Genomic DNA, 14,826 nt, shown 5'->3' with positions numbered 1-14,826 from the left:
CGAATAGCTGCATTCGTTGATATATCACAATTAGGTTATGCTCCTCTTCTTACTCTGTCGAAAGTCATTGCTTACTGAAAGAAGCCCACGAAAATAATTATTTGGTCACATGCATATTATCATTAAATAGCATCTCAGTATACTTTAATTATCTGACAGATCGTTTCATTAATTATTGATTCTACCTCCTCGTACCGTATACAAGACATTTGCACTTATACACCGAATATTTTATTTACTGAACAACTCTCCACGTGTTGTGTATCCCCATACTTATCACCATACTGTTTCTACTTCCACCTAATTCCTTAGTATTTACCAAAAATATACTTCCGTATCTCATGCAATCAGTGTCTTAGTCTGTCCCATCAGTTACGAACCTGTTGACTTACCAGGAAAGTAATAATTGTTGAATTACTTTCTACAGTCGTTATAGGATGAGCGCACAGCCAGATAAAGAAATATCATGCTAGTGTTCACGTGAATTTCCTCGCAATAAAAATGTGTATGAACGTCTTGCTAAATTACGTCTCTACTTCCAAATAAATGAGTCAGTAAGCATTTGCTAGGTATCATTTGTCGTAAATAGGGCACATCGCTGATTAGCACATCTTTCATTATTAAATGTAACGTCCTCTGTTCTATAATTTTATTGTTTATGCATACGTTTCACCCTACCCTTGAGACAAAAAATTGCTGTAGAAGTCAGAAAGGGGAAACGTTATTACCATAATCACGATATCATTAGTCTGACAAGCTTTACAAAGAAAACATTGTAAGTGGTGACTATACGATGAACTGTCGATACGAAAATGTCGGTGGAGGTTATTACATTACAAGAAACATCGTTTCACGAGTAATCGCGTCAGTCCGCTGAGAGAACACCATTCATATACGAGAGCAGGAACTCTAAGCTTTTGTCCACCAGCGGTGACAGGGGAGGGGAAGCTCAGTTTTCGTTGCTTCTGAGGGGTTCATATCAGAGGACAAGCCCTTAAAGCCGGTTGTTTAAGGCAAATAAAATACTACAGGATATGTAATGGCATTGTCAATACGTAAAATTTTCTGACTCTTGACAACTGTGGCAAATACATGAAATGTATCGGCAGTTGCGAATTTGGACCACCATCAGTTGTGTAATGCAATGACGAAAATGAAAATTTGTGCTGGACCGTGATTCGAAAGCTCGTTTCCTGTTAATCGAGTGTTGTCGCCTTATCAATAGGCTATCCAAGATGACTCTCTATCAGACACGATCATCCACATGTCGTCAACGATGTGTCGTATCGCATTGTTGCAAATACCTTCCTCAAGGTATTTAGCTAATTGATAAAGGCCACTTGCAACAGTTGCCGAGAAGTAGAAAAATATTAGATATTGACAATGCGATCTGATGGCCTCAAAAAGGTTTTAGACTTCTACAATGGCCGCGGAAGCCCGCGTTTACATCATTACCTAAATTTGAGGACATATTTCTACTTCCCCACGCGTTATGCTGTCTTGAAAATCACAAGTCGAATAGATAATGAACGTCTTTAAGAAAGCTAAAGCTTCGCAGGTGCATGTTTACCTTATTATAAGAGTCACGTGAACTTGGGCACTGTAGGATGCTAATAGCAGAGAGTGTAGCCGTAACTGAAGGTACTCTTAGGACGAACTTCATATATTTATCAGATTTAGATCAGCTAGCTCGCTCGCGTTCTGCGTCAGCGTAAGGTACGAGGGCTGTTCGGAAAGTAACGTCTGATCGGTCGCGAAAAGAAAACCATAGTGACAATCAAACATTTTTTTTGTTCCGAACAGTTAGCTACACCTTCCAGCTACCTCTCTAAATACTTGTCGCTCCAACTTAAACATTTGTCGTGGCTTTGTACAAACTTTCAAGTACCCTCGTCACAGAAAGCAGCCCTGTGTGCTTTCCACCAGTTCCCTTCGATCGTCTGCCTTTCGTTGTTTGTGCCAAATGTCGTCTTCGTAGCCAGCGGTTCATGTGAGCAGAGATGAACAACGGAGGGAGCCTGTTATGGGCAATATTGCGGGTAATAAAACATTTCCCATCGAAAACGCTGCTGGAGCGCCTTTATTGCCCCTGCAGATTGCGGCTGAAAATTGTCTTGAAGAAAGAAACGCATGACATTTATATTATGTGGGCTGCGTAGCTTCAGGCGAAATCTCTCACCAGATCCACATGCATCACATGAGACACTGTTGTTTTATTCATCACTTCGCTTTCTGAACTGAAAAAAGTGACGTGAAGCCACCGACAGGCACACTAAAGACACTGCTCAACACATCTGTGCAAAGTTCCGTCGTTTTGTCACAGTGGTTTCCAATTCATGCCTAATCGGAACGTACTTTCCGAATACGTCTCGTACGATTACAGTAATGGGGAGTAAACATATTTAGCTAATTTTTAGTCGATAAACGATTTTTCTTACAGTAGTTTCGTTTACTGTTCTATTCAGCAGACAATGTTGTTGATTTCAGGTTCAGTATTATGAAATGAAAGCAACGATAAAGGACACTCGTGTAAGTAAAAACGTTTTATAGTGAAGTCAACAGCTGACAGCTCTAAAAGCGTTCGATACAGTTCCCCGCTTTCGTTTAGTGAACTAAATACGAACGTACCCAGTGTGGGACAAGATCTGTGACTTCATTCACTGTTCCTTGATGCAAGTAATCAGTAGATGTAAAGGGAATTTCCTGAGTACAGCAGGGGAGTGACAAAGGTCCGTTACTGTTTCTAATTTATGTGTACGATCTAGTGTAGTGGTTCCAACTCTTGTGAGGCCAGTACCCACGACTTAATTCAAGTATTAGCTATTATGTCTAACGTAACTAGAATGAAAGAGAACGTCGTCTCAAAAGTTTAATTTCAAAAGCAACAAGAGGTAAGTGATACTTACTTGTTGTAGGTTTTATTTAACCATTAACTAATCAGTCAAAGAGAGAATAGGTACCGCTTATTTTCAGTAGCCAATTTTTTCCTTCTATAAGATAATGCAGAATTCCCTGCCCATGAATTGTGCTACCTACATCTCCTTCTCAGATCGCAAAGCTGTTTATCCAAATTGAGGGTAGACGTTTTTAAAACATCCTTCCTCTGCACTACTCCCCTCTGCAGCTGCACTTGCTTCATCCACACTGTGAACAAGTTGAAACTCTAATGTTTAGTCCTGGGCAGCCAGTAGCAAAGGCTGGTTACTCAGAAAAGTAATATTTTTGATAAGCTGTAACACATTTATATCTCAAAGTCGTTTTGTTCCCTATCTCCTTTCTCCTTTTTCTCAAAGGAAGTTTGATACTATTTTAACACCTATATTGAATTAACTACCCATTAACAATAATTAAATCACCGGACGAATGGACTGATCTCCGTTATTACTGTCTTTATGTTAGATTGGTTTCCGCTAAAACAAAAGATAGAATTAAGAAAATCTAGATTTAACGAAAATGGCCGTCAGTAAATCTTTCAATGTTCAATATGAATTTACACAAAGTTATTTAACCAGACAAAATTTAATACTCCGAAAGCATTACTTCACATTGAGTAAAAAAATAGTGAAGCTTCTGATACACCATTAGACAGTGAGAAAACTTAATTATAATAAACGCATGAACCAAATTGGTGAATGAAGTGGCTTCTGTACGAAGTGCCGAAATGGCACCGTGCTGCTTCCACCTATTTGAAAGAGATATTGCCATAAAAGAGTCAAAAGGAGGTGACAACTAATCGCTTGCCAACCTTAAAATGTATACACTATTTCACTGGGGAAGCAGAGTGACATGGATAAAATAAATATCAGATCACAGGCAGGCCGTTGCAAGAACACGCGTGTCTGAACACAGTAACAGGATTTTCCCAGAGGCAGATGATCATCAGTTTCAATTACGTCGGCAGAATCCCAGTATGTAATAGTACCAAGCAACCTCTTGGCAGCGACAGTGGATGAGCAGTGCCATAACCTACAGCGCACTCAGGGGTTGCTTGGACTAGGAACTCCCATTTAATCGTCCAGGCAATAGTTCGTTCCACATCAAGGAAGAGGCGCTGCTAGCTGTGTGTTGCTGTCCAGCTATCTTTTCATCCACCAGCTGCCGCCCCGGTATCCTAAACGAAAAGCGTTCGATTCTCCGTCTGCATAGGGCAGACCAGCGCTAAGTACACACAGCCACATCTCCCGGTGTTCACACGGCAACCGGAGACAAGATACGTGCAGCAATGATGTGGAGTATCTCTGATCGGGGCCAGAGTCAAATCGAGCCGCAACACGGCTCACAAATTAATTGGTTGTTCAATACTTACTGTCTCTAACCCACCCGATTGTTATACTCCTTACAACAGAATTGGCACAAACTGGAAGACTTCAGGCTGACAATGCTTTGTGTCTGACAGTTGCCTCTATGAATAATATGCAATAAGATTACATTACAGTGTAAGCCATACATCAATGTGATACTCATTACATTGTTATTTTGGCGATGTCACTTTGTTGACTGTTGCGGATTTAACCCCTAAATCTCGGTTCTCTCGATTTTCTCAACAGTGTTCCACAAAAAGAAGGTCGACATCCATCCATTGATTTCCATTTGAGTTCACGAAGCAACTCTGTAATACTCGAAATGTTGATCGAATCTACCAGTAATAAATCTAACTGTCCGCCTCTGAATTCTACGATGTCTTCCATTAGTCCGACTGGGTAGGAATTCCGAACATTCTGGAAGTACTCAAGAATGGATCGCACTATTGCTTCATACGCTTTCTCGTTTACCGATGAAGCTCATTGTTCTAAAATTCTCCCAATAAAACGAAATGGACTATTAACCTTCCCTAATACCTTCCTAACGTGCTCTTTAATTTCATATCGCTTTGCCAAGTCACCCCTCAATACTTAGTCTCTGACTGTGTCAAGCAGCACACTACTAATGCCGCAATCTGCTTTGGAATATTAGAGGATTATTTTTAATACGCACAGACATTACCTTAATTTTTCCTGCATTTAAAACAAACTGCCATTGATCACATTAAATGCAAAAATTATATCCTCCAACAGTCGCTCAACGACGACGCCATGCCATACACCACAGAAACATCAGCAGACTCGCACATTGCTGCTCACCCTATCCCCCTCAAACTTCACGAATACAGAGAAAAACGACGGTGTTCCATAAGTTACGAAGTCTTCGAGTCACTCACGTATCTGATAACCTGTTTCGTATGTTTTGTACCTTCTTTAAGAGCCTCCAGTGGCGTACCGTAACGAACGCTTTCGGGAAATCATGGAATATGGAATCTGGCTGTTGCCGTTCATCCATAGTTTCGCAGGATATCATGTGAGAAAAAGGCAAGCTGAGTTTCGCACGAGCGATACTTTCTAACACCACCCTGATCGAATCATAGGAAATTTATTATATTCTGAGGATATGTTCAAGAATTCAGCAGAACACCGATGTTAAGTATTCTGCTCTGAAATTTTTCGGGCTTGTGCTTTTTCCCTTCTTCTATACAGGAGATAACTGCGGTTCTTCCCAATCATTTGCGACTTTATGCTGGCCAAGAGATTTGTGATAGAAGCAAGCTAGATTAGGGACCAGTGCCCTAGAGTACTCTCTGTAAAACCGAATTAGGACTGCATCCGGACCTGGTGTCTTGCTTGTGTTCACCTCTTTCAGCTGTCCTCCATACCACGACCGCGCCTACACCGTGTTACATAGCTGCGACTGCATCACTGCTTCTGCTAGCGGCGTTAATCAGTCCACGATGATGCACCAACGTATCAAGTAACTTAATTTACATTAGGATTATGGGTATGTCGGAACACGATCACTTCTGTCTGCGCTGATTCAACACAGGCGCGCTGCCAAGATTGCGTAAGCCGCTCGGCGGATTGCGTCAGTCGCCTTTGTGGCGTGGCATGCTGTTGCATCCTTGAGCCCCCCGTTTCTAGATGTACACTTGTCCGGTTCTCAGCTACGCTACAAATCAGTTTGAAAATAGATACTTTATTTATGAAAATATAGAGTACAATCACCAACAAACTTTACATATTCACATACACGTTTTCCTTTAACCCAAATAAATACAGACTCATTTACAGATATTTTCCTCCTGTTGCGAGTATATAACGACAAAGAAGAAGGCGATACATATGCTGATTTACCAAAATCCTTTTTGCCAGTTCAGCCAAATGATAGGTACGAAATGCAATAATGTCTCTGTCAACAAAACTTTCAAGTCCAGGTACATTGGGTACTCCTGTACCTCCACGTACAATTGCTACGGTAAACCATCCGTTGCCATGACCAAAAGAATCATTTATATCTAAACTAAAATTAAGTCTGCAACTGCAGAAAACAGCAGGACCGTCCAGCAGGGCTTGAGCAGCGACAGACTTAACTGGAATACGATTCTTCTTGTCTCCAGCTGTTGTAGCAAATTCGATGTTCTCGATGGTTTTGTAGACTGTCTGTCGTACGGAGCACTGAACTGCCGTAGCTTGAGTCAGTGAAGGAGATTCACATGACCACCTGATACTACTTACGCAGCATCCACAGCTCACCAAATCAACCAGTGCGACCTTCTGAGGGGATAACCAGTATTTCGCCCATTGACCTTATCAAATGTGCAAAGTTAATAATGTTATGTGTTAATGTCTGAAGTTCTCAAAGGTTCAAATGGTTCTGAGCACTATGGGACTTAACATCTATGGTCATCAGTCCCCTAGAACATAGAACTACACTCCTGGAAATTGAAATAAGAACACCGTGAATTCATTGTCTCAGGAAGGGGAAACTTTATTGACACATTCCTGGGGTCAGATACATCACATGATCACACTGACAGAACCACAGGCACATAGACACAGGCAACAGAGCATGCACCATGTCGGCACTAGTACAGTGTATATCCACCTTTCGCAGCAATGCAGGCTGCTATTCTCCCATGGAGACGATCGTAGAGATGCTGGATGTAGTCCTGTGGAACGGCTTGCCATGCCATTTCCACCTGGCGCCTCAGTTGGACCAGCGTTCGTGCTGGATCTGCAGACCGCGTGAGACGACGCTTCATCCAGTCCCAAACATGCTCAATGGGGGACAGATCCGGAGATCTTGCTGGCCAGGGTAGTTGACTTACACCTTCTAGAGCACGTTGGGTGGCACGGGATACATGCGGACGTGCATTGTCCTGTTGGAATAGCAAGTTCCCTTGCCGGTCTAGGAATGGTAGAACGATGGGTTCGATGACGGTTTGGATGTACCGTGCACTATTCAGTATCGCCTCGACGATCACCAGAGGTGTACGACCAGTGTAGGAGATCGCTCCCCACACCATGATGCCGGGTGTTGGCCCTGTGTGCCTCGGTCGTGTGCAGTCCTGATTGTGGCGCTCACCTGCACGGCGCCAAATACGCATACGACCATCATTGGCACCAAGGCAGAAGCGACTCTCATCGCTGAAGACGACACGTCTCCATTCGTCCCTCCATTCACGCCTGTCGCGACACCACTGGAGGCGGGCTGCACGATGTTGGGGCATGAGCGGAAGACGGCTTAACGGTGTGCGGGACCGTAGCCCAGCTTCATGGAGACGGTTGCGAATGGTCCTCGCCAATACCCCAGGAGCAACAGTGTCCCTAATTTGCTGGGAAGTGGCTTTGCGGTCCCCTACGGCACTGCGTAGGATCCTACGGTCTTGGCGTGCATCCGTGCGTCGCTGCGGTCCGGTCCCAGGTCGACGGGCACGTGCACCTTCCGCCGACCACTGGCGACAACATCGATGTACTGTGGAGACCTCACGCCCCACGTGTTGAGCAATTCGGCGGTACGTCCATCCGGCCTCCTGCATGCCCACTATACGCCCTCGCTCAAAGTCCATCAACTGCACATACGGTTCACGTCCACACTGTCGCGGCATGCTACCAGTGTTAAAGACTGCGATGGAGCTCCGTATGCCACGGCAAACTGGCTGACACTGACGGCAGCGGTGCACAAATGCTGCGCAGCTAGCGCCATTCGACGGCCAACACCGCGGTTCCTGGTGTGTCCGCTGTGCCGTGCGTGTGATCATTGCTTGTACAGCCCTCTCGCAGTGTCCGGAGCAAGTATGGTGGGTCTGACACACCGGTGTCAATGTGTTCTTTTTTCAATTTCCAGGAGTGTACTTAAACCTAACTAACCTAAGGACATCACACACATCCATGCCCGAGGCAGGATTCGAACCTGCGACCGTGGCAGTCACGCGGTTCCGGACTGAGCGCCTTAACCGCGAGACTACCGCGGCCGGCTGAAGTTCTCAGTTTTATTTCGTAATGTGGTGTAGGAAACCTGAGCTTAGCCGGCTGTTCCATCTGTTGCGCTGGCAGGTGTCGTGGCTGCACCGGCGCCACGACGCGCTGCAGCTGCTGACGGTGGGCCGGCAGGAGTACAGCGCCGACCAGCGCGTCACGCTCAGCTTCCGTTACCCCGGCAACTGGCGGCTGCGCATCGAGTACGTGCGCCTGCGCGACCAGGGACTCTACGAGTGTCAGGTGGCCACGCACCCGCCGAGGGTGCTGCGGATCTATCTCACCGTCACAGGTAGGCTGCCACGTCTCGTAAATTACACTGTCATGAGATATGCTGATGAGCTAAAACATTGGCACCACCTGCTTAATAGTGTGTTGGTGTACCGGTGGAACTCCGTACATTAGCATGGATTCTGGAGGGATGTGCCACCAAATGTGTACGCACAGTTCACGCAAATCACGTAAATTAAGAGCCATCAGTTTGTAAGCACGGAGTCTGCGAGCAATAGCATATCAGATGTGTTCCGGAGGGTATAGATCAGATCAATTTGGTAGGCTTGATATCAACGTGAGATCAATATCATGTTCCTCAAACCACTGTAACACTATTCTGGCCTTGTGCCAAGAACAGGTATCATGCTACAACATACCACCACCCACAAGGAAGATATCAAGCATGCGGGATGCTGGTCTCTAGAGGAAATATCTACGAAACACTAGAGAAGGAATGGAGGAAGTGACCACAAGTAAATTAGAGGAGAAGCACTATGTAAATTTGAGCTGTGTGAAAATGGTAAACAAAAGGTCGGATCGGTTCCAGCCTACGAGTAGTGAGAAACGGATCAGTGCCTTATTATCTCTCCTCCTCTGGTCGTGAATGAGCTAGTGACAAAGGTGATAGCAGAAGTTAGAGAGGTCAAGATGAAAGCATTGGTGTTCGCGGATGATTTCACAATGTGGGGAAACAGCGAGGAGGAGATTCAGGACCGGCTGGACGCTTTGGAAAGAGGTGTGAGACATATGGAATGAAATTTAATGTAACGAAAGTGAGATCCTGTGTGCATAATAGGCCAACTAGCGGAATAAGGACTGAAGGTGAACAGATGAACAGGCTATAAAGTGGCAAGTACTTGGAAAGTGTGATAGACGGAAATTGAGGAAATGGGAAAGAGATCAATGGACGTTGCAGATAAGCAGAAGCATTCACTTGAAGTGTTACAAGCCCGATTTAGAACACAGACATCCCGAATGTTCATCAAAGGAGTAATATGAACAAGTTACTACATCTCAGCACTTACTTATGCACCTGAAACATGGATAATGAACAAATTAGATCTAAGCAGATTAAACGCATGGAAAATGAAGTTCCTCGGAAGTAGGATATGACTAGCAAGGGCAGACAGGATGAGGAATGAAAGAGAGAGAGAAAGGGTGACAGAGGAAACCTTGCTGAGTGGGATAGCAACATTATGGTTAAGATGGAGTGGGACTTAAGGAGAATGGAAAACAAGCGAATTCCCAAGAAGCTACATGAAATGAGGATCCGAGGAAAGGACTGAAAGGAAGACACGGGATACATACTTAAAAAGTGTGGAGACGTTTGGTGAAAAAAGAAGCTAGGGCTGGACCAGAGTGAACACAAAAATACAGTCCGCAAACAGGACTAGATGGTAAGGTGTATTTCCAGACAGGCCCAGTCTGATGATTGTAATGATGATGATGATGATGATGATGATGATGATGATGATGAGGGAGGCAGTTAGCCCTCGATAATGCTCAAGTAGACCACAGCTGTCATGGTGCCATGATGCATTTGGTTACTACCACAGCTACCATGGGAACCCTTGTAAATGTCCTCCCCCCACCCATTGCACAAGAATCCCACTCTCCTTACTGTGTACGATCGTGTCACGATGCGTATTTCAAGGGGGCGTCTGGCTAGATGACATAGTATCCTGACGCGACCATTGAGCAGGCTCAACAAGAAAGGTGAGTTGATGTCACGCTTTCGTATGAAGCAGCTGCATAGCAATTGGAATTCACGATGTCCAGTTTTATGGATCGATACGATAAGTTCATTGATTTGAAAAAAGCGGCGTATGGGGTCTGAGGATGGGAAATGAATGGCAGAAACTGGTTGCTTCCAGAATAAAATAAAATATCTTACGGTGTACGGCTGTTACTGTTTACTGAATTGAAGTTTACTGAATTGAAGAAAGGAGCGGTGTTCATGTGAGCAGACGGCACTTTTCCATTGAGTCACGGGCGAATCTCCTTTACTCTGTTGTCAGATTTACCACAGGTCGCAGCTTACCCCCTTTAGCCGAGTTCGCAAGCCTCTGATCTCCACGATCTATGATCGGGGGTGGATGTCCCGAATCTAGTCGCCTACTTGTGGTTTCACCGACCTTCAGCTACTTTCCATAGATTATCACGGCAGTACCTTGTAAATAGCGGGCAAGCTCCGCCGCTTCCAAAATACATATGTCTGTAGATATCCTCTTTTGGGGTCCTTACGAGCGCTGGAGCTAACCGCCATTCATCTCTACTCCACTTATATACTTGTACATTTCTTACCGCGTTACAGGCCTGCACCGTCACCAGTCAGCATTCATCGCCACGATTGGCAATGACCGTAATGTTGACTCTCATCCATGTATTTTTTAAATACAAATAGTCAATGATCGACAGAGTTATAAAAATTATTTTTTCCAAAAAAGGAAAGCACTACCCGGTTTCAGCACGTATGTCCCATCTACAGACGCATACTAAAATGTGAGTCCACAGAGGATGCATACTAAGGTTAAAATAGGTTAAAATAAGTTTACCTATTTTAACCGTAATTATGCAACCTTCGTGGACTCACTTTTTTATGTGCACATGAAGATTTGACGTATGTCCTGACACCAGATGGCGCTTTCTTTCCCAGAAATAAATAATTTTAGCAGGTTATGTCGCTGACGTTGGGTACCAGTTGCGGATATGCTGTGAAGAAAATAATGGTTCAAATGGCTCTAAGCACTATGGGACTTAACATCTGAAGTCATCAGTCCCCTTGGAACTACTTGAACCTAACTAACGTAAGGACATCACACACATCCATGCCCGAGGTAGGGTTCGAACCGGTGACCGTAACAGCAGCGCGGTTCCGGACTGAAGCTCCTAGAACGGCCCGGCCACAGCGGCCGGCTCCAGTGAAAAGAAACGTGTTTGAAATACAAATAGGATGAATGCTGACTTTGACCTAACATTTTCTGAGTGATCTGTCCTTGAACTGTGTTTTCCTGTTACACGTTAAGGTTTTCATCTCCACGTACTTTAAACTTAAGATTTGTGTAATTTTTGAAGAACGTATTACAGATTTGTCAAACAAGTCTGGGACGACAAAGTTGGGTATGTACAACGTACTGTACGAGTACAGTATTAGATAATCTATACCATGTTCCCTGACACATATTCTCGTTTTATTGCATTAAAACACACGTATCTTTCTCACTTGGTTCGTCTTCACGATTTGCTTTTTCTTTGTATTACCCTGTTCTGTCTATGAATGAGCTAATAAGTGCCGTGGAATAATGCATTGCATCCATGCACAGGCCAGCGGTACATCACAGATGGCAAAAAAGGCAGGAAAATAAAGAAAATGAGAGCAAAATGAGCAGAACAAGAAGGGTGGTTATTATTTCCACTACGTTTCATCGTAACAGGGATGTGTTTAAGTTACTTACATCTTCAGAACTGTCACAGGCTAAAAACCTGTCAGTGATCTCCATTTTTATGGACCACTGGTCACTAATATCCATCTCTTTCTCGTGTTATTTCAGTCCCTTTGTCAAAGGAAAGGCTCTTCTTTTTCAATATCCGGGTCGTCCCTTGTTCCAAGACCGATGGTGCTCACGGCAATTGTAGGAGTGAATGTCTTTCTTTTCGCTAGTCACTAGAGTAGAGGTCAAACGTCCCCTTTGGAAAATTAAGAATTACTGTGCTGGTAAACCCCTTACGTTATTTGATTTTCTAACAGCTGAGTAGAACAGAAAGTACTCACACATTTCTCTCTTTACTTATTCTGATCAACACTAAACTGACACAAAATATATTTAGCGCAACGCAATCTGACTTTCAATAATCCCTACAAAAGAAGTCCGCGACTAACAATAACCTATACCTTTCATGAATCACGTACCTCACAAAAATCTTCGTTACTCGAACTACTGCAATACAGCCAGCGACAATACTGCCAGCTAGATAAAGGATTCCAACTACTGAAGGCACTAACTACTGATAGGCGTAGTTAGCAAATGAAAGACTTTGATAGAGAACAAACAATGTATTTACCTTAATAGTGTTCAAAAGTATATCAGTTCATGACATCCAGTATTAGAAATTTCGTTTTTCTGACGGACACACGTCCAGATCGTCCGCTCTCAAAACTCTGCCATCTCTCTTCCCACATCCACCACTGCTGGGGCTCACCTCCAACTGCCCAACGCTACGCTATGTTCTCCAACTGCTCAACACTACAACAGCGAATATTTCAACAATGACAACCAGCCACACATTGTACGCAGCACAGCCAGTGATTTTCATAGAGAGCGGTACGTGTTGTTACCAACATAAAAACCTGAACAGCCTACTTACAGAAGTGGCGGTTAAGCGTATTTCCGCCAGCTGGCAATCAGTTCCGGTTTTGTTGGCGGAAAACCGTTTGGTGTGAGTGGTTAGATACGGCGATTACAGCCAGCGTCGACTGGAATTAGCAGTTATAAGTCGCAGCTACGGTAAATTATGTAATTCGAGCGCCGTATTTCACAATGAATTTCCTCTCTGCGGCGGAGTGTGCGCCGATACGATATTTCCTAGCAGATTAAAACTGTGTGCTGGGACAGGACTCGAATCTGCGAACATTGCCTTTGGCGGACACGTGCTAAGGGCCGAGGTTAGAGTCCCGGTCCGGCTATAATGCTATAATTTACATCAGTAGCCAAGGTCGATGACGTAAAATTGTTTATTTGCGCATGTTCTCAGTAGTAGACCAGACTGATGTGTAGTTACATTTTTGCGTAATCTGAGAGTCGGTATATGACAGCTAATTACTGTCGAAACTGGTTATAAAATAAATTATTTCACATCAAGCGATCTTGATTACTAATACTACAAATAATAATTAATGAGGTCGTATAGTTCATTCACAATCCATAGCATCTGCGGGCTACGAAAATATTGATAGCCTTTCGCTATCCAGTGACGAGTCTTGTATCAATATTTTGTATGACTCTTATTAATTTTTATAAATATGTCACCCTTATTCAAATTTAACTTAACTTATAAAGTATTAAACGCCCCATAGAGGCCTTACTACGACTTTAATTTTAATATTTATTTCTGTCAAAATTTTTTAATGTTTGTCCACTGAGACAAGTCGGCTATAACCGATGGACTATAGCAGCTCGACTGTTTTTTTCCAATGGCGAGTTCGTACCGTACTTCACTGCCTAGACGTAGCTCCTCACCTCGTAACTAGAGATATCCACTGAACTCACTGATAGTACTATTCCTTTCTTTCTGTAGGCATCATGGTCTCCTGACAAGCCCACTGAACTTACACATAGTAGAATGTAGTAGTGCAAACACGGGTCACCTTTGGGGTGTTGCTACGAACGCTGCTGACTGTCAACATTACAACATCAAGAAGGATAGTATATAACGAGATAATATTTACGGTGCATAGAAGGAGTACTTGATAAAAATTGTACGAGATAAGACAGTTATTCAAGACGTGCAACTTAGTTAGTACACTAAGCTACCACCCCTGGAAGAAACAACACCTTTGTCGAAAAAAAAGGTAAGACTTTTCGTGTTGTTCATGAATCAAACACTTCCGAAAACAATTCAACATCCTGCGACAAATTATCTCAAGTATCTTGAGCCTTTTGTTGCAGTTCAGCAACGATTTTAGCAGGCCCTGGAGGGCGAGTACGTTCCCGCTCCAGTGTCCCATATGTGTTCAGTTGGAGAGAGATACGGTGATCTTGCTGGCCAAGGCAGTTTGCCCATCACATAGAGCACTTTGCGTCGGAGCAGCAGCCGTATCTCGACGTGCATTGTTCTGCTAAAAACATGCATACCACCAGCCACCGTCAGGTGGTTTGCGGAGTATGTATGTAGACGTAGATGTAGACGATATGGCACTGACAACAGAATAACAGTAAGTGCAGTGCAGCGGACACTGGTTACTTTACTGTACAGGAAAATCAAATATGACCTAGAGGAGTAACTGATGCTCCCCCTCCCCCCCCCAAACACACGCCATGAAGCCTTGGATGGGACCTATGTGTCGTGGAAGGACCCACACCGGAAGAGGCGCCTCATCTGATCTACACCATAAGCGTGTACGTTCATCAGTCGCATACAGACTTAACCTACTCTGTGAAATGAAGACGACGGAGCTCCGTCTCACTCTCCACTCAAGTCTTTCTCGACAGCAGTGTAGCCATTCTTGAAATTTTCGTGTTGTCAGTTATAGCCGGCCGGAGGAACATGT

At 44.0% G+C, this 14,826-nt stretch overlaps 1 protein-coding gene across 1 annotated transcript in view; it reads left to right on the top strand.

Moving 5' to 3' along the window:
* The window catches only part of LOC126272415 (uncharacterized), a 201,167-nt gene that overhangs the window by 109,117 nt on the left and 77,224 nt on the right, over window positions 1–14,826 (top strand). Inside the window, exon 4 of the mRNA XM_049975254.1 lies at window positions 8,364–8,577. Coding sequence (XP_049831211.1) covers window positions 8,364–8,577 — 214 coding nt within the window. The remainder of the gene's footprint in view (window positions 1–8,363; window positions 8,578–14,826) is intronic.

The sequence above is a fragment of the Schistocerca gregaria genome, chromosome 5 (assembly GCF_023897955.1).
Source record: "Schistocerca gregaria isolate iqSchGreg1 chromosome 5, iqSchGreg1.2, whole genome shotgun sequence".
In the NCBI taxonomy this organism is placed as follows: Eukaryota; Metazoa; Arthropoda; class Insecta; order Orthoptera; family Acrididae; genus Schistocerca; species Schistocerca gregaria.
The sequence above is the reverse complement of the archived record's forward strand: the minus strand, read 5'-3'. Positions and strand labels throughout refer to the sequence as shown.